Below are 19703 nucleotides of genomic sequence, written 5' to 3' on the forward strand. Positions count from 1 at the left end.
CTCAGGCCCAGCGGCATCTCCCGTCCAGCGGCACACGTGTGAACAGAGTTGACACTCCCCCCCCCCCCATCACATCGCAGCTCGGCGCGACTTTCCCTGGCCTACGATCGCCCAGGCGCCGGTCGACGCGTGCCGCCAGTGAACGCGGCCACCCCACCACGCTCCACAGGCACCCAGGGTGGACACTGATTGGGTTTGCGTGACCTCTACACCCCCCCCCCCCATCACCGTAGCCACTAGAGGCCGCGTGAAGTTGTAAATCTGTGGTAGACACGAGTTCACGCAGAGACCCATGGACTGGCATAGAGACCCATAGACTAACTCAGAGATGTACAGAAATGCACAGACTCACGTAGAGATTCATAGAGACACGTATACACAGAGAGATTCATAGAGACCCGTAGGTACACACAGACACTCGCGTGACCCCTATGTTCTCCACGCGTACAGGAAGAGGATCCTGAACCTGCTGCCGTGGGTCCAGTTCGGGTCCGAAGCGAGGCACTGTCGCCCCAACAGCCACTTGGCCAGTGTTGGATACCGGCGGTCACGTCTCCCTCGTCTCTAGCGACCTCTAGTGGCTGGTGGCAGTGGTGGAAGCGGGTCATGCGAAAACGTAAAAAAAAAGCACGGCCCGAGCTACGAATTGCGAGCCGAGAAATCGAGGACTTCTGATTGGTCGATCGATCGGTCGATGGCCGTCGTCACGTGCAGGCGCACGCGCCACGCCCCCGCGACTCGTCACAGCAGCCACGTGGCTGGGCACCGCGCACGTGGACGAGGAACCGCTCGGCGCTGACCAACGCGGGGCGGTGCCCGCCCACACAGCCACCCCCAGGGCCCACGCAGCCACCCCCAGGGCCCACGCAGCCACCCCCAGGGCCCACCCAGCCACACCCAGGGCCCACGCAGCCACACCCAGGGCCCACGCAGCCACACCCAGGGCCCACGCAGCCACACCCAGGGCCCACCCTGCTATAATAATAATAAAACATTCCGCGGAGTTTCCCACTGGATTTTGATTGAAAAGTGTTGGTTTTTTAATTGTTGCCTTCTTCTTGATTTTTACCTCCCACACGCCGTTCGTTTGTTTTGATTCAAAAGAAGAAAAAAAACTGTCCGCCTCCCATCACGACTGACGGGTGTCTCGTGCCCTCTGACCTCTTACACTGGGGAGGGGGGCCGCTGCTACTGCCCTCTCAGTGTGCCCCCCCCCATTGAGTTCCCCCCCCCCCGTTTCGTCGAGCTCGGGTCAACAAAAACGGGTTCTGATTGAACGTCCCGGCTGCGACCTTCGTAAAAATAAAAACCTCGCCGTCACAGCCACCGCGACGCCTCGTCTGCCCCAACGCCGGCCGTTGCGCGGGCCACTCTCTCTCGCTATCTCTCAGTCGACGGTGGTGGTGGTGGTGGTCACTCGGCCCCACGGGTCTCGCCGCCCCACCCAACCCCGCAGCCGCGGTGGCGTGGATTTTGAATTTTCGCTCGTTTTGAGGTCAAACATTCTGCCGTGCGCTGCAACGCTCACCCGTATCCCGTACCGCCCCAGTACTCGTACCCCGTATCCCATATCCCGTATCCCAAATACCATATCCCGTATCCCATATCCCGTATCGTCACGTGGAACCCTAGCTCGGGGCCTGGACTGGAGCCCAGGCCGTCCGAGGCAGCGGGGCGAGCCGGCCACGTGATTCAAATTCATTCACCCTGAGAAGGCTGGAGGAGAGGGGGGGGGGGACTAAAGGGTGGTGGAGGGGCTAAGAGGGACTAGGGGGGACACGAGGGGGCCCGTTCGTCGTCCATAAACTAACCACTAACTAACCAGACCCTAGCCTTAACCACACCAGCCAGCCAGATCCTAGCACTCACCACACCAACCAGCCAGACCCTAGCACTAACCACACCAACTAACCAGACCCTAGCCTTAACCACACCAGCCAGCCAGACCCTAGCACTCACCACACCAGCCAGCCAGACCCTAGCCCTAACCACACCAGCCAGCCAGACCCTAGCACTAACCACACCAGCCAGCCAGACCCTAGCCCTAACCACACCAGCCAGCCAGACCCTAGCACTAACCACACCAGCCAGCCAGACCCTAGCACTAACCACACCAGCCAGCCAGACCCTAGCACTAACCACACCAGTCAGCCAGACCCTAGCACTAACCACACCAGCCAGCCAAACCCTAGCACTAACCACACCAGCCAGCCAGACCCTAACCACACCAGGCAGCCAGACCCTAGCACTAACCACACCAGCCAGCCAGACCCTAGTACTAACCACACCAGCCAACCAGACCCTAGCACTAACCACACCAGCCAGCCAGACCCTAGCACTAACCACACCAGCCAGCCAGACCCTAGCACTAACCACACCAGCCAGACCCTAGCACTAACCACACCAGCCAGCCAGACCCTAGCACTAACCACACCAGCCAGACCCTAACCACACCAGCCAGCCAGACCCTAGCACTAACCACACCAGCCAGCTAGACCCTAGCACTAACCACACCAGCCAGCCAGACCCTAGCACTAACCACACCAGTCAGCCAGACCCTAGCACTAACCACACCAGCCAGCCAGACCCTAACCACACCAGGCAGCCAGACCCTAGTACTAACCACACCAGCCAGACCCTAGTACTAACCACACCAGCCAGCCAGACCCTAGCACTAACCACACCAGCCAGCCAGACCCTAGTACTAACCACACCAGCCAACCAGACCCTAGCACTAACCACACCAGCCAGCTAGACCCTAGCACTAACCACACCAGCCAACCAAACCCTAGCACTAACCACACCAGCCAGACCCTAACCACACCAGCCAGCCAGACCCTAGCACTAACCACACCAGCCAGCTAGACCCTAGCACTAACCACACCAGCCAGCCAGACCCTAGCACTAACCACACCAGTCAGCCAGACCCTAGCACTAACCACACCAGCCAGCCAGACCCTAACCACACCAGGCAGCCAGACCCTAGTACTAACCACACCAGCCAGACCCTAGCACTAACCACACCAGCCAGCCAGACCCTAGCACTAACCACACCAGCCAGACCCTAGTACTAACCACACCAGCCAACCAGACCCTAGCACTAACCACACCAGCCAGCTAGACCCTAGCACTAACCACACCAGCCAACCAAACCCTAGCACTAACCACACCAGCCAGCTAGACCCTAGCACTAACCACACCAGCCATTGTTTCCCTCTTCATCTGCAATTCACTTTTTGCTACCCGCAGCTCCAGGTGGAAATATCTCTGTTTGTTTTGGTTTTAGTGATCTTTGAATGGGCATTGTGCCTGCGTGTGTAAACAGATGTGTGTGTGTGTGGGAGGGAGAGGTGGTGTAGCGGTTATCGCAGCTGCGCTACGAACCCGATGACCCGAGTTCAGTTCCCGCTCACGGCCAACACTGGTGACGATGATCTGAACCGGTTCTGGGCCTACCCCAGGTCGACTCAGCCTCAACATGAGTACCTGGTGTGGTGCGTGTAAACATCGCCACTGTCGAGACAAAGGCGACCGGGCGTGGTGTTGGCCAGCCACCCCCTCGTGTGCCGTGCCGGCCTTCGTTGGTGCTACTCGCGAAGAGCACTTGCCCCCACGGGGGATCTTTGTCGTCTGTGTGCGTGCCTCTGCCTATGGGCGATTTACATCCCTGCGTACTCAAAGCTATGCGGCAAAATATTTCACCGGGAGAATTCCTCGGGGATGGAACATCTCTCATTGGAAAAATGTGTCCGCGAAATTTGGAACCTGACTCCACACTCCTGGTTCCCCGCGCCAGCCGGCCCCCTGCCCCCCGCCCCCCACGGATAAGATGATTTGTGCATTGGGGCCGATTCGCCGGCATCGTCGAATCCGCCGATCGTAACTCTCCCACCGAGCGGAAAGCCAGCGACCAGTTTGGTCCCCCTGCAATTGGAATGTGGAAACTTTGCAACAGTGGGTTGAAGATGTCCGTCCGCAACCAGCAGATCCTTGGGGGGGGGGGTGGGCAAGGGACGGAGCTGCACTCCTCTTCCCCTCCATTCCCCCCCCTCTTGGACATCCATCCGCTCGCTCGTCCGCGCAGAGGTGAATATCGGCGCACCTCCTCCGACGTCGCCCGTCGCCTCTTCATCTTTTTAAAGTAAAAAAAAAATAGATTGTCGAGCCATTGCCTCTGCCGCGCGTCGTTTGATTGGTTCCACCGCACGTCGCTCGTTTTGATTTTCTCTTTTTAAAAGTTTTTTTTTTACATTCAGCGAACTTTTAAATTGTCGGCCGCGAGGTCGCCGATTTTCCCGGCGCTGGCCGTCTTCGTTCCGACCGGCGAGAATGTCCCTCCATTTATCCGCTCGCTCGTCTGCCCGTTCGGCGTCAATCCGCTCTCCTTAGCTATGGTGGCGAGATGTTGACTCCCTCGCCTGGTATACAGGAGGCCGTGGGTTCGATTCTAACCCTGAAGCCTGCTGTATATTTGGAGTTTGTGTGTCTCTGTCTCTCTCCCCCCGTGGTCGCGTGGATTTTCCTCCGGGTCCTCCGCTCTCTCCCTTCACATTTTGAATAAACATCCGTCTAGAGTATTTGGCTGCTATAAATGTCCACGTGATAAGCCACTTCGTTGAACTATCATTTGTGGCCAGATGGCATCTAAAAAACAGCTGTATAGCTCAGTGGGCCTTACCTGGTATGAAAAAGGTTAAGTAATAGTTTATAGCCTCCTTCCGCTATTTCTGTTGCGTTCGTTTTGTTCCAAATCGCCGTCGCTTGCCGTTGTTTTGATTCGGTGTCTCTTGGGGTCTCGCCAGATGCCTCGCACCGGGGCCCCAACTCGCGATTACAAAATCCAGGCCTCGGTAACAGTGATCGGGCTCTATGCTACCCAAAACAAAGAAAACAACACAAAACAACACCCGGGATCTAGAACCCGGGATCTAGAACCCGGGTTTTAGAACCCGGGATCTAGAACCCAGGATCTAGAACCCGGGATCTAGAACCCGGGATCTAGATGCCAGGATCTAGAACCCAGGATTAGACCCCAGGGTCCAGAACCAGAGAAGCCGGAACCAAGAAGCACGGAATCCACAGGTGCTGGTGGTGGTGCCGGTGGCGGTGCCGGTGGCGGTGCTGGTGGCGGTGCTGGTGGCGGTGCCGGTGGTGGTGCCGGTGGCGGTGGTGGTGCCGGTGGCGGTGCCGGTGGCGGTGCCGGTGGCGAGCGTTCCCGGAGGCGTGGGGGGCCTCCGGGGCGCCGTCAGTCGTCGAAGATCTCGAGGAAGAGCGGAGGGAAGAGTTCGGCGGGGCACTCCACCTTCATGTGCAGCAGGCGGCTGGTGTGGCAGGCGCCGATCGTGCGCAGGTCGGTCACCTTCATGAGCAGCTTTGGCCAGAAGAAGGGCATGGCGTGGTGCCGCTGGTTGATGTAGTGCTCCAGCGCCAGCAGGTGCTCCTCCTGCGCCCGCTCCACCGCGTCCACACAGGTCAGGCCCGGCCGGTCTGCACGCACGGGCACACGCACGGGCACGAGCACGGGCACACGCACGGGCACACACATGAACACACACATGAATACACGCACGGGCACACGCACGAACACACACATGAACAAAGACAAAGACAAAGATCCCCCATATAGCCTTAACAGACTGTAGGGGCAAGTGCTGTTAGCGAGCACCTATGAAGGCCGGAACGGTACACGAGGGGGTGGATGGCCAGCACCACGCCCGACCGCCTTTGCCTCCCTAGTGGCAATGTTTACACACCGCACCAGGTACTCATTTGAGGCTGAGTCGACCTAGGGGAGGCCCGGGACCGGTTCAGATAATCGTCACTGGTGTTGGCCGTGAGCGGGAATCGAACCCGGGTCGCCAGGTTCATAGCGCAGCGCGCTGACCGCTACACTACCGCTCACGGGCACACACACACCTACAACAACAACAACAACAACCGCCATTCGCCACTAAGTGGCGGTGACGTCACCACGACGCTTGTGCCACACATGAACACACACACGGGCACACGCACGACAACGTGCGTGGAGCGGGAGGCCTTCATAGGTGTTCGCTAACAGCACCTGCCCCAACAGGCTATACAGGGGATCTTTGTCTTTGTGTGCGAGGAGCGGTTAAGCGTGCTGCGCTATGAACCCGGCGAGCCGAGTTCAATTCCCACTCACGGCCAGCGCCAGTAACGAATGTCTGAACCGGTCCTGGGCCTCCCCTAGGTCGCCAACGCCACGTACGTATATATGTTGAACTTCTTTCGCACCATACGTAGTCAACCATGCCAATCATCACCGCCAGCACTACCACCGCCGCAGTCACCGTCAGTCAATCCATCGGTCAGTCGGCCTTACCGCACCTCCGATTAGCACGGTTGTCTACGTACGGTGCAAAAGAAGTTCAACGTACACACACACACAACGTACCAACACCGCCACCACCGTCGCTATCCTGCCAGCGCCGCCGCCGCCGCCGCCGCCGCCGCCGCTCACCAGAAGAGAGCAGCAGCACGGCCTGCATGAGGGCCACCTCGGTGTCGTCCATGTGGAACGCGGCGAGCGAGCGGCCCAGCTCGAAGATGGAGTCGGAGACGAGGCCGAGTCCACCGCTGCGGAGCTGCTCGCTCGTGACGGCCACCTCGCCGCTCAGCGTCAGCGTCTCGCTGCCCGCGTCGTAGCGCACGGCCGCCCGCAGCGACATGATCTCCATGCAGCAGCCCTTGAGCAGCACGATCTGGTCCTCGCACGGCAACTACGGTGGAGGTGGATGGAGAGGGGGCGGGGTGGGGGGGGGGGGTGGGAGGGGGGAAGGTGGCGGAGGACGAGGTGGAGGGTTAGTAGGGGTTAGGGGACGAGGTGGCGGATGACGAGGTGGGGGGTTAGTAGGGGTTAGGGGGCGAGGTGGCGGAAGACGAGGTGGGGGGTTAGTAGGGGTTAGGGGACGAGGTGGCGGAAGATGAGGTGGGGGGTAAGTAGGGGTTAGGGGACGAGGTGGGGGGTTAGTAGGGGTTAGGGGATGAGGTGGCGGATGACGAGGTGGGGGGTTAGTAGGGGTTAGGGGATGAGGTGGCGGATGATGAGGTGGGGGTTAGTAGGGGTTAGGGGACGAGGTGGGGGGTTAGTAGGGGTTAGGGGACGAGGTAGTGGAGGAGATGAGGAGGTGGAGGAGGCGAAGAGGATCAGGGTTAGAGACAAGATCTCCATGCAGCAGCCCTTGAGGATCACGATCTGGTCCTTGAAGGACAGCTAAGGGCGGAGGTGGTGGAGCAGGGTGAGTAGGTGTTAGGGGACCAGGTGGTGGAGCAGGGTGAGTAGGTGTTAGGGGACCAGGTGGTGGAGCAGGGTGAGTAGGTGTTAGGGGACCAGGTGGTGGAGCAGGGTGAGTAGGTGTTAGGGGACCAGGTGGTGGAGCAGGGTGAGTAGGTGTTAGGGGACCAGGTGGTGGAGGACGTGGAGGAGGTGGAGGGGGGTTGGAGTTGTGATCTACACGTCTGTGCGTGTGTGAGCACTCGGGAACGTGTACGTGTCCGTACGTGGGTACTTATGCGTGCGTGTGTGTGTGCCCGAGTGTACACGTGTGCGTGCGTACATGTGTGTGTGTGTGTGCACGCGCGTACATGTGTGTATGTGTGCCCGAGTGTACACGTGTGCGTGTGCGTGCGCGTCTCCACCTCGCAGAACACGGGCAGCTTCTTGGCGAAGTCGACGACGCGGATGATGGCCGGGGTGATGATGCTGATGAAGTGGCAAAACGCCTTCACGTCCACGCGGTCGCCTCCTGCCACCACCTGCCCAATGTCTTCCGGCTGTGGGGCCACGGGGAGGGTGGGGGGGGGGGATGGAAGGGGGGAGGAGGACAGAAAAACGGGGGTTGGGAGGGCAAATGGAGAGGGAGTGCGTGTGAGAGAAGGGACGGAACTTACCTCTCTGTGCATATCACTGCATGTCTGCGTCTCTGCCTGCGTCTCTGCATGTGTCTCTGCCTGCGTCTCTGCGTGTGTCTCCGTCTGCGTCTCTCCGTGTGTCTCTGCCTGCGTCTCTGCCTGCGTCTCCGTCTGCGTCTCCATCTGCGTCTCCGCCTGCGTCTCCGCCTGCGTCTCTGCCTGCGTCTCTGCCTGCGTCTCCGTCTGTGTCTCCGCCTGCGTCTCTGCCTGCGTCTCCGCCTGCGTCTCCGCCTGCGTCTCCGCCTGCATCTCCGCCTGCATCTCTGTCTGCGTCTCCGCCTGCGTCTCTGCCTGCGTCTCTGCCTGCGTCTCTGCGTGTGTCTCTGCCTGCGTCTCTCCGTGCGTCTCCGCCTGCGTCTCCGTCTGCGTCTCCGCCTGCGTCTCCACCTGCGTCTCCGCCTGTGTCTCCGTCTGCGTCTCTGCCTGCGTCTCCGCCTGCGTCTCCGTCTGCGTCTCCGTCTGCGTCTCTGTCTGCGTCTCCGCCTGCGTCTCTGCCTGCGTCTCTGCCTGCGTCTCCGTCTGCGTCTCCGCCTGCGTCTCTGCCTGCGTCTCCGCCTGCGTCTCCGCCTGCGTCTCCGCCTGCATCTCCGCCTGCATCTCTGTCTGCGTCTCCGCCTGCGTCTCTGCCTGCGTCTCTGCCTGCGTCTCTGCGTGTGTCTCTGCCTGCGTCTCTCCGTGCGTCTCCGCCTGCGTCTCCGTCTGCGTCTCCGCCTGCGTCTCCACCTGCGTCTCCGCCTGTGTCTCCGTCTGCGTCTCTGCCTGCGTCTCCGCCTGCGTCTCCGTCTGCGTCTCCGTCTGCGTCTCTGTCTGCGTCTCCGCCTGCGTCTCTGCCTGCATCTCCGTCTGCGTCTCCGCCTGCGTCTCTGCCTGCGTCTCCGCCTGCGTCTCCGCCTGCGTCTCCGCCTGCGTCTCTGCGTGCATCTCTGCCTGCGTCTCCGCCTGCGTCTCCGTCTGCGTCTCCGTCTGCGTCTCTGCCTGCGTCTCCGCCTGCGTCTCCGCCTGCGTCTCTGCCTGCGTCTCCGCTTGCGTCTCCGCCTGCGTCTCTGCCTGCGTCTCCGCCTGCGTCTCCGCCTGCGTCTCTCCGTGCATCTCCGCCTGCGTCTCCGCCTGCGTCTCCGCCTGCGTCTCTGCCTGCGTCTCCGTCTGCGTCTCTCCGTGCATCTCCGCCTGCGTCTCCGCCTGCGTCTCCGTCTGCGTCTCTCCGTGCATCTCCGCCTGCGTCTCCGCCTGCGTCTCTGCCTGCGTCTCCGTCTGCGTCTCTCCGTGCATCTCCGCCTGCGTCTCCGCCTGCATCTCCGTCTCCGCCTGCGTCTCCGCCTGCGTCTCCGCCTGCGTCTCTCCGTGCATCTCCGCCTGCGTCTCCGCCTGCGTCTCCGCCTGCGTCTCCGTCTGCGTCTCCGCCTGCATCTCCGTCTGCGTCTCCGCCTGCGTCTCAGCCTGCGTCTCTCCGTGCATCTCCGCCTGCGTCTCCGCCTGCGTCTCCGCCTGCGTCTCTCCGTGCATCTCCGCCTGCGTCTCTCCGTGCATCTCCGCCTGCGTCTCCGCCTGCGTCTCCGTCTGCGTCTCCGCCTGCGTCTCAGCCTGCGTCTCTCCGTGCATCTCCGCCTGCGTCTCCGCCTGCGTCTCCGTCTGCGTCTCCGCCTGCGTCTCTGTCTGCGTCTCCGCCTGCGTCTCTGCCTGCGTCTCCGCCTGCGTCTCTGTCTGCGTCTCCGCCTGCGTCTCCGCCTGCGTCTCTGCCTGCGTCTCTGCCTGCGTCTCCGCCTGCGTCTCTGCCTGCGTCTCCGCCTGCGTCTCTGCCTGCGTCTCCGCCTGCGTCTCTGCGTGCTTTCGCCGCCCCCTCACCAGGAACCGGCGGTGCTGCCTCCACAGGCTGCCCTCGGCGCTGGTGGCGCGGTGGGCGTCGGTGACGGCCTGCAGCAGCGCCCACTCGTGCCGCGTGGGGCCCGGACGCTCCCACGCGCCGCTCCGCTGCGTCTCTCCTCTCCGCCGGCGTTCGCGGTTCTCCGCGATCAGACGGCGCTTGGCAAGGCGCTTGCCTTCGTCCAGCACGACTAGACGGGGGGCAGCAGCAGGAGGAGGAGGAGGAGAGGCAGACCGGGGATGACGCTTAGCATCAGTGCCCGAGCTGGTGCTCTGGGATGGTGCTCTGGGATGGTGATCTGGGATAGTGATCTGGGATAGTGATCTGGGATGGTTCTCTGGGATAGTGCTCTGGGATGGTGCTCTGGGATGGTGCTCTGGGATGGTGCTCTGGGATAGTGATCTGGGATAGTGATCTGGGATGGTGATCTGGGATAGTTCACTGGGATAGTGCTCTGGGATGGTGCTCTGGGATGGTGACCTGGGATAGTGATCTGGGATAGTGATCTGGGATGGTTCTCTGGGATAGTGATCTGGGATGGTGCTCTGGGATGGTGCTCTGGGATGGTGCTCTGGGATAGTGCTCTGGGATGGTGATCTGGGATAGTGATCTGGGATGGTGATCTGGGATAGTTCACTGGGATAGTGCTCTGGGATGGTGCTCTGTGATGGTGACCTGGGATAGTGATCTGGGATAGTGATCTGGGATGGTTCTCTGGGATAGTGATCTGGGATAGTGATCTGGGATAGTTCACTGGGATAGTGCTCTGGGATGGTGCTCTGGGATGGTGACCTGGGATAGTGATCTGGGATAGTGATCTGGGATGGTTCTCTGGGATAGTGATCTGGGATGGTGCTCTGGGATGGTGCTCTGGGATGGTGCTCTGGGATAGTGCTCTGGGATGGTGATCTGGGATAGTGATCTGGGATGGTGATCTGGGATAGTTCACTGGGATAGTGCTCTGGGATGGTGCTCTGTGATGGTGACCTGGGATAGTGATCTGGGATAGTGATCTGGGATGGTTCTCTGGGATAGTGATCTGGGATGGTGCTCTGGGATGGTGCTCTGGGATGGTGCTCTGGGATAGTGCTCTGGGATGGTGATCTGGGATAGTGATCTGGGATGGTGATCTGGGATAGTTCACTGGGATAGTGCTCTGGGATGGTGCTCTGGGATGGTGACCTGGGATAGTGATTTGGGATGGTGATCTGGGATAGTGATCTGGGATAGTGCTCTGGGATAGTTCACTGGGATAGTGACCTGGGATGGTGATCTGGGATAGTGATCTGGGATAGTTCACTGGGATAGTGATTTGGGATAGTGATCTGGGATGGTGATCTTGGATAGTGCTCTGGGATAGTGATCTGGGATAGTTCTCTGGGATAGTGATCTGGGATAGTTCTCTGGGATGGTGATCTGGGATAGTGATCTGGGATAGTTCTCTGGGATAGTGATCTGGGATAATTCTCTGGGATGGTGATCTGGGATAGTGATCTGGGATAGTTCTCTGGGATAGTGATCTGGGATAGTTCTCTGGGATAGTGATCTGGGATAGTTCTCTGGGATGGTGATTTGGGATAGTGATCTGGGATAGTGACCTGGGATAGTTCTCTAGGATAGTGATCTGGGATAGTGATCTGGGATGGTTCTCTGGGATAGTGATCTGGGATAGTTCTCTGGGATAGTTCTCTGGGATGGTGATCTGGGATGGTGATCTGGGATAGTGATCTGGGATAGTTCTCTGGGATAATTCTCTGGGATGGTGATCTGGGATAGTGATCTGGGATAGTGATCTGGGATAGTGATCTGGGCTTGCGCCACGTGCTGGCGCTGCGTGCCAACGTACGGTCGGTGGCCATGCCCATGGCGAGGCACTTGTTGAAGCGACACTCCTGGCAGTGGTTGCGCGTGCCCTTGTCCACGAGGCAGACGCCCTCCAACTTGCACGCGTACAGCGGGTGCAGCTTCTTCTGGATCGTGCGGCGGAAGAAGCCCTGCTCGCGGACACGGACCAAGGCGCCCCATCGGTTAGCCTCCGCTCCAGCACTCTGGCCGCCAACGCGTTGGGCAACCTGGGGCTAACCCCGGTATCCACCGCCGTGCCACCCCAGGGGTCGACCTTGCCGGGTACACCCCCCTCCTCCTCTTTTGGGAGTGTGGGGATCTCCATACTTCTCTCCCTGTCGTGATCCTTCCTGAGGCTCGGCTGTTCCGGCTATGAATACTCTTCCCCCCCACCCCACCACCAAGGGAGAGGGGAGTAGAGGCGAGTAGCGACGGGCGGCGGCGAGCGCAGCGCGAGAGGCAACCGAAGCCACTGCTGGATGCCCTCGCCCGTGACGCAGCGCCCGCCGAGGAACTGCCCCGCCTCGTCAATCGCCGCCGGCATCGTCGGCGGCGTCGGCCGCGAGCTCGATCCGAATGAAGCCCTCGATCCCCGAGCCAACGCCCGGCCGGCCACGACACCCCCGCAAGGCGCCTGCTCTCTCTCCGCCCTCGGTGGACGTCCGAGAAAGCGCGTTCCGTTTCTCGGCTGCTGCTCCGCGAGCCGTCTCGAAGCGTCGGCCGTCGACTTCCCCTTCTGGGCCGAGCGCCGTTCAATTTGTCTTTAACGTCTAGCAACCTGGCACGTCCTCACGGACGTGGTCGTCCGTCCGTCCCTACAGCCAGCAAAACTTTTGTCTTCCACTGAGATGGTTTACGAATCATCAACCGGCACAACAACAAAAACTTCCATCCGGTGCTGTTGCTGCGCTGGCAGCGGTCCACAAGAACGGTCGGTCGGCAGCTTAAGTCGACTCCACACTCGTCAACAACACCACCACCGTGTGTTGCCTTAAAAGGGAAAAAATATAGAACAGGCGACGTTTCGGGCAATGGCCCTTCTTCATAACACGTGGAGAGGTCACGTGCTTACTGATAGTGATGGGTGATGACGGAGAGTTATGATTGATGTCTGATCGTGACGATGGGTGACGTCCGATCGTGATGATGGGTGATGTCTGACAGTGATGACTGATGACTGAGAGTGATGGATGATGTCTGATCGTGAGGATGGGTGATAACTTGAATTTGGAGCTTAAGTTTGTGTCTCTGCGGTGTCTCTGCCTGTGTTTGTGCCTTGGTGTTAAGCACCTTGCTGCATGCTCCATGCTAATTTGTGTCCCATTGTCTCGCCGAGTATGTGCAGTTTCATGCTAATTTGTGTCCCATTGCATCTCAGCCCCGCCTTCTCTGTCGATTTAAGACCTTGACACAGAGATCACTGTGTGCTTGCCTCTCTCCATGTGTCTCTGTGCTAACTCGTTCTGCTTGGATGTCTATATATGTTTATGCGGTCTGTATATTTTTTAAAAATTTCACACTTAACTTGCAATTTAGCAATCTTTGAAATAGCGTAATCAACCAGACCATGCGTTAATTGTGTTTTGACCGACCCTCTGTGTTGCGTTATATGGTTTCCAAATTTTGCTAAACCTTGTTTGATTTAGTGTGCTCCCCCCGTCTATCTCTCTGTATCCCCTGTTGTATCTGTGTCTGTATATATATCTGCGGTTATGTCTCCTCTCTCTCGTAAATTTAGCTCTTCTGTACCTGATGATGATTGCTTGTGTTGCAATCGAAACGTCATACGCTATTATGTAATTTTATTATTTCTTATTTCTACGTGACTTTACCGAAAAAAACAAAGAAGAAGAATGATGTGTGATGTTTGATCGTGATGATGGGTGATGTTTAATTGTGATAATGGGTGATGTTTGATCGTGACGATGGGTGATGTTTAATCGTGATGATGGATGATGTCTGATCGTGATGATGGGTGATATTTGATCGTGATGATGGGTGATGTTTGATCGTGATGATGGGTGATGTTTGATCGTGATGATGGGTGATGTTTGATCGTGATAATGGGTGATGTTTGATCGTGATGATGAGTGATGTTTGATCGTGATGATGGGTGATGTCTGATCGTGATGATGGGTGATGTTTGATCGTGATGATGGGTGATGTTTGATGTTTGATCGTGATGATGGATGATGTCTGATCGTGATGATGGGTGATGTTTGATCGTGATGATGGGTGATGTTTGATCGTGATGATGGGTGATGTTTGATCGTGATGATGGGTGATGACTGATAGTGATGATGGGTGATGACTGACAGTGGTGACTGATAGTGATGACTGACAGTGATGACTGATAGTGATGACTGACAGTGATGACTGATAGTGATGACTGACAGTGATGACTGATAGTGATGACTGACAGTGATGACTGACAGTGATGACTGACAGCAGCAGAGGGCAGCAGCAGAAAGGGCAGCAGCAGAAAGGGCAGCAGCAGAAAGGGCAGCAGCAGAGGGCAGCAGCAGAAAGGGCAGCAGCAGAAAGGGCAGCCTCACTTTGCATCCCTCGCAGGTGATGCATCGGTAGTGGTAGCCCGTGGCCTTGTCTCCGCACACCACACATACCTCGTCCTTCTCCAGGTAGCTGGGGATGTAGACTGCAACACAAAGACGACGTCCACAGCAGAACACACGAAGAGACTTTTTTTTAAAAAAAAATTCGGGTTTTAAACAAGAAGAACAACAACAATACACTAAAATGTATCGGGAGCCGCGATGCACTGTGGGTCAATGCGAGGCTGGTGATGGGGCGGCGGGGGGGGGGGTCCGTAAATAAATAAACAACACGATCGCGAAGGAAGTCCTTAAAGAGCTGACCCCCCCCTCCCCCACCTCTGCTGTAGCCACCTTACTAAGGCACCGAGTGTGTAAACATACATCGGCACCGGGGAGACAAAGGCGGCCCGGCGTGGTGTTGGCCGACCCGGCCACCGTTCGCGTGGCGTGCCCGCCTTCACGGGCTAGCTGCTCCCACTGCTGCTTGCTGGCTACCATTCAGGAGCTTCACACTGTGCACTGTTCACCGTACCATTGTCTCGAGGAATCACACTGGGGGGTGGGTGACGGCGTCTTTGCAAGTGCGGCGCCTGAACTCTGGAACTCCTTGAACCTTCGAGGTCAGGGGACTTGACGAGACACTTTACAAATCTGCAAATCTCGACGACAAAAAAAAACAAACTCATCCGTTTAAAGCGTCTTACGCTCTCTCTGAGTTCTCTTCAAAGCGTCGTTCTCGCTTCTACTTGACACTGGTTGTTCTGAAGCCCTGTTCCGCCTCGCCGTGGCGGAGCGCCCCAAGAACGATTGTTTAAAGTTTTACACTTAAAACTTTCGTGACTGCAGGAATTCATATTCGTGGTTCTTTCGGTGAAGTCACGGAGATAGAAAATACAACTTAAATTAAATAAAAACAAAATATTAAAAGCAAAAAACACCCCCACGACGTTTCGATCGCAACACGAGCGGCCTTCAGCAGGTGGAGACCGCTTGTGTTGCAATCGAAACGACGTGGGCCTTTTGTTTTTATTTTTTAATTTACTTTTCAATTCTAATTATATTTTCTACCTACGTACCTTTACCGAAAGAACCAAGAATATGATTGCTTAAAAGGGCGATTTTTTTGTTACATTTAAATAAATTATTATTATCATTGTTATTATTAACAGCACTTGACCCCCCAACAGGTCAGCTCCGCATGGCTGGTTGGTGCTCAGCACTGCGGCCCCACCACCGTTGTGGCAGCTGCTCGGCGTCTTCGCCTCGAGCTTTTAAAGACGTAAAGAGGCGTCGTCCCTAATCGCTCTGGCCAATCTGTGTATATGCTCAGCAAAAAAAAAACAACGTTTAAAACCGGTTTTTTTTTTAAAACGTTTCTTCATTCTACGGTTACGCAGTTTTGTGCGCGTGCCAACGTTGTCCACTCACGTGTGCGTGCGTGAGTGACGGTACGTTGCGTGTGTAGCGTTAGGCGCTACACCTAGCTACGATCCCGGCGGCACAAGTTCGATCCCCGCTCACAGCCGACGCCGGTGACGATTATCTCTGAACCGGTCCCGGGCCTCCCCGAGGTCGACTCAGCCACTGGGGAGACAAAGGCGGCGGGCGCGCGATGCTGGCCACCCACCCACCCCATCGTGTGCCGTGCCGGCCTTCATCACAGGTGCTGCTACTCAGCACTTGCCCCAGAACGTCTGCGAATACCAAACAGGGGGTATTTGTGTGAGCACATGCGTGTGTATCAGTGCGAGTGTTTGTGCGCATACACCGCTGTAACTGGTCTACCGCTTCGAGAGAACATACTGTCCTCTCTTGTTCGGGTTATTGAGGGGAGAACCGGGGAGTAGGCGGGGGGGCTGCACTCATCCAGTTATCTCGGGGTTTATGGCAACGGGCAGGTAGAAGGGAACGATGATGATGGTGGTGGTGGTGTTGATGATCGGAAACAGGTGGATTGCTTCACTATTCCGGCAAATCGCCCGATGACGCTGGTTGATGTAATTACCAGCGAAACGTCGTACTACTCAAATCGTAAATGTTGTGGATTTACTCTCCAACACACCGGTGGGCTGAAGTAGTCACTAATTGGCGCTTTGTTTACGTGACAAACCTTCCTGGCTGTGTCAGGTGGTGGAGGGTTACGACACATTTATACTTACGCGATCTAACCCAAAAACCTTTATTATGAATAATATTGGTCGCGAAAGCCTACGTGTTAGACTGAAGGTGGTGGTGTTGATGATGGTAGTGGTGATGTTGGTGGTGTTTATAATAGCGATGTTGGTGGAGTTGGTGATGGTGGTGTTGATGGTGGTTAGTCCAGCAAAAACAACCCCCGACCTCCTCGTGGTGCCGGGCGGCAACGCTGTGGTGGGCAGTGCCGTGGGGGGGAGGGCCAATTTAAATTGGCCTTTCCCCTCATGGTGTTTGTAACCACCCCAGCGGCCAAATGGGGGCTCTGGACGGGTGCGAGGGGCTGGTAACCCCTCCACCTTTAATTAATTACCACTAAACCATGACGGAAATGTTTAATTAATAAGCTTGTGCCGGAGGCCCCGGGAGGACAGGCGTTTATGACGTCTCCTGGCCAAACCCCATTTGGCGGAGCCAGGAGACTGAATCCTTACCCTCGGGGCTCCTCTAGAAACAACAAAAAAACCACTACGTGTGGCCACGTGGAATGTTCGAACACTCACTGCGGAGGAGAGCCTGCCACTCCTCTGTCGGGTGTTGGACCGGTACCGCCTGGATCTCTGAGGTATTCAGGAGGTCCGGTGGACCGGCTCTGGCTCCTGCCACCATGAGGGGTGGACAGTCCTCTTCTCGGGGCAGGAGACTGCCAAACAACAGGGAATAGCTCTTCTTCTTAACAAAATAATGAAGGGGGCATGGGAGCGTGGTGGTGAGATGTGGGAAGCTGTGCGCACCAGGCTACTTTGGGCTCGCCTTCCCATCAACCAGAAGCGAGGAGTGGTGGTCGTGGTTACTTATGCCCCACCAAAGACGAACATCCATGGAGGGATGCAGGCAAGGCCGATGAGTCAGATGCCTTCTATGACCTCCTGTCACAGGTGCTAGCTAAAGTGGCCCCTCGAGATAGAGTTATCTTGTTGGGTGACTTCAATGCCCGAGTTGGTCATGATGCTGGCACCTGGTGTGGAGTGATTGGAAGGCATGGGCCAGATCAGCTCAATGACAACGGCAGGAGGCTGCTAGATTTTTGTCCAGCCCATGGGCTTGTAATTACCAACACGCTGTTGCAGCATCGGCACATCCAAACAACATCATGGATGCATGCCGGGTCCAAGCAAGAACATCTGCTAGACTACATAGTGACGGAACAGCAGATGTGGGCCCATGTCCTTGACACCAGGACATACCGTGGAACTGATATGCCCACTGACCATCGACTTGTCATCTGTAAAATGCGCCTGCCATTCTTCCACTCCGGTGGTGGGTGTACACCCAGGACCCCATTCAAACCCTTAGTGGCATGGTCTCAGCTAGCTGATGAAAGTTGCAAGCGAGAATTGAACCATCGTTTGTGGCTCGGGTTGGCATCATCCTTCACTCCTCCTGATGTCGAGGGGAAATGGGCGAGGTTTAGGACTGGGGCTCATGCAGCTGCAATGGCTGCTTTGGGGACACGGTCCAGACCTCCCCAGAGACCCTGGCTGACAGAGGAGGTGTTCAAGCTGGCTGAGACAAAGCGACAGAACCACTCTCATCGGCTACAGCATCCCACGTCGGAGAATGAGGAGACTTACCGCAGCCTTCGCTCGGAGGTTCGGAGAGCTGTGAGGTGCTGCAAGGATGGGTGGTGGTCGCGGGTTGCTGAGGAGATGGAGTCTGCCTCAATAGCCCGCGATCACAAACGCCTGTATAAATCCATCAAAAAAGTAACCTGCAGCGCCACGCCTATTACCATCATTACGGGGAAGAACGGTGATCTAATCTCCGACCCCCAGGAACAGGTTTGCAGATTTGTTGATCATTTCTGGGAGGTCCTGGGGGAGAGGAAATCCCTCAGCCTGGAAAACATCGTGGGACAAAGTGGGGGTAACCCTGCCGAGGCTGCGATGCCTCAAATATTGGAAGAAGTCACCCCCTGAGAGTGGCTGGCTGAGGTGCCATCTGTTGAAGTACTGAAGGGGATCCAGAGTCTGAGACCAGGAAAGGCACCGGGCAGAGATTATCTCCCAGGAGAAATGCTGAGGGAGGGTGGCGTTTGTGCACAGGCTGCCCTACATGACATCATAACAGTCTAGACCACTGGACGGGTTCCGTAGGATTGGAAGGATGCCCTGGTGGTCCCCCTCTATAAGAAGAAGGACCGCACAGACTGTAACAACTACAGGGGCATCTCACTCCTCAGTGTGCCGGGAAAGGTCCTGGCAAGGATCATTCAACATCGCCTTGCTAGGCACACTGAGGAGAGGCTTGCGGAGCCCCAATGTGGTTTCAGGAAAGGGCGGTACTGCACAGATGACTTATTTTCTGTCCATCTGCTACAGCAGAGGTGTGGGGAATTCCCACAAGACCTACATCTCTGCTTTGTTGACCTGTTCAAGGCCTATGATACCATCAGTAGGCCTGGGCTCTGGGTTGTTCTTCATGTTTTTGGAGTCCCTGACCCTCTGCTCACGATCATTAAGGACCTTCATAATGATGAGCGGGCTCGGGTAAAACTACGTGGCCGGGAGTCGGAGCCATTCCCTGTTCACCTTGGGGTGCGACAGGGATGTCCTCTGGCTCCCACATTATTTTACATCTATTTCGATCACGTAGTTCATGAAGCCTTCAATAACTTTACCGGAGGAATTTCCATCTGGCACAGATACAATGGGAGGCTGATCGATGCCCGGGTGCGGTCAAGGGATGATGGCTCCCTATTGCTCAACCATGCTATGTATGCCGATGATCTGGTAATTGCTGCTCACTCAGAGGAGGAATTGGAGGCGCTGCTGCTGAACCTGGAGCTTACCACAAAGAGGTGGGGCCTTACCATCAGCTCCACCAAAACTAAGCACCTGCCTGGGTATTTCGTACCAACGAACACTCCACCCCCACAACTCCCAATTGGTGATAGGGAGTTGTGGAGAGAGTGGAGAGTTTCCCATACCTGGTCAGTGTGCTCATGACCGGTTCTGGTTTAACAGCAGAGCTCTCACTCCGAATCGGTCGAGTGGCATTATCTTTTCATCGGTTGCGTAACGCTGTGTGGAAGCTACCTGGTCTGTCGCTCAGCACGAAGCTTCAGGTCTTCTCGGCCACGGTCACTCTCTCCCTCCCTTCTCTACGCTTGCAAAACGTGGACGCCCCTAATGGAACATCTTTGCCGGTTATAAACATTTAGGCTGGCCTGCCTACAACCCATCTTGGGTTTAACCAGATTGGATTGTGTGAGGAGCTCACAAATCCTTGAAAGATCTGGACAAAGTCCCATTGGTGAGCTCCTCCGGCAGGCAAGGCTGCGTTTGGCTGGGCCATGTAGCCTGCATGCCCAG

At 56.9% G+C, this 19703-nt stretch overlaps 2 protein-coding genes across 6 annotated transcripts in view; both read right to left on the bottom strand.

Moving 5' to 3' along the window:
* Positions 1–1016: 1016 nt before the first annotated feature.
* Positions 1017–19703, bottom strand: part of LOC116954637 (thyroid hormone receptor beta-like) — a 57540-nt gene continuing 38853 nt past the window's right edge. For 4 of the 5 annotated variants that reach the window (XM_076052463.1, XM_076052460.1, XM_076052461.1 and 1 more), the window contains 6 exons: positions 14197–14297; positions 11643–11790; positions 9778–9986; positions 7663–7797; positions 6419–6743; positions 1017–5487 (listed from right to left, as the gene is read on the bottom strand). In XM_076052463.1, coding sequence (XP_075908578.1) covers positions 5246–5487; positions 6419–6743; positions 7663–7797; positions 9778–9986; positions 11643–11790; positions 14197–14297 — 1160 coding nt within the window. In that variant the 3' untranslated portion in view covers positions 1017–5245. The remainder of the gene's footprint in view (positions 5488–6418; positions 6744–7662; positions 7798–9777; positions 9987–11642; positions 11791–14196; positions 14298–19703) is intronic. The other variant, XM_032975309.2, reaches the window with a different exon arrangement.
* Positions 7825–9534, bottom strand: LOC142905662 (uncharacterized; the record flags this gene model as incomplete). The annotated part of the gene is made up of 1 exon (XM_076052586.1): positions 7825–9534. A coding segment is annotated over exon 1 (1710 nt), but the record flags the coding sequence as incomplete, so codon positions are not given.

Source organism: Petromyzon marinus, chromosome 56 (assembly GCF_048934315.1).
Source record: "Petromyzon marinus isolate PM22_M1 ecotype Great Lakes invasive population chromosome 56, UKy_Petmar_22M1.pri1.0, whole genome shotgun sequence".
NCBI lineage: Eukaryota > Metazoa > Chordata > Hyperoartia > Petromyzontiformes > Petromyzontidae > Petromyzon > Petromyzon marinus.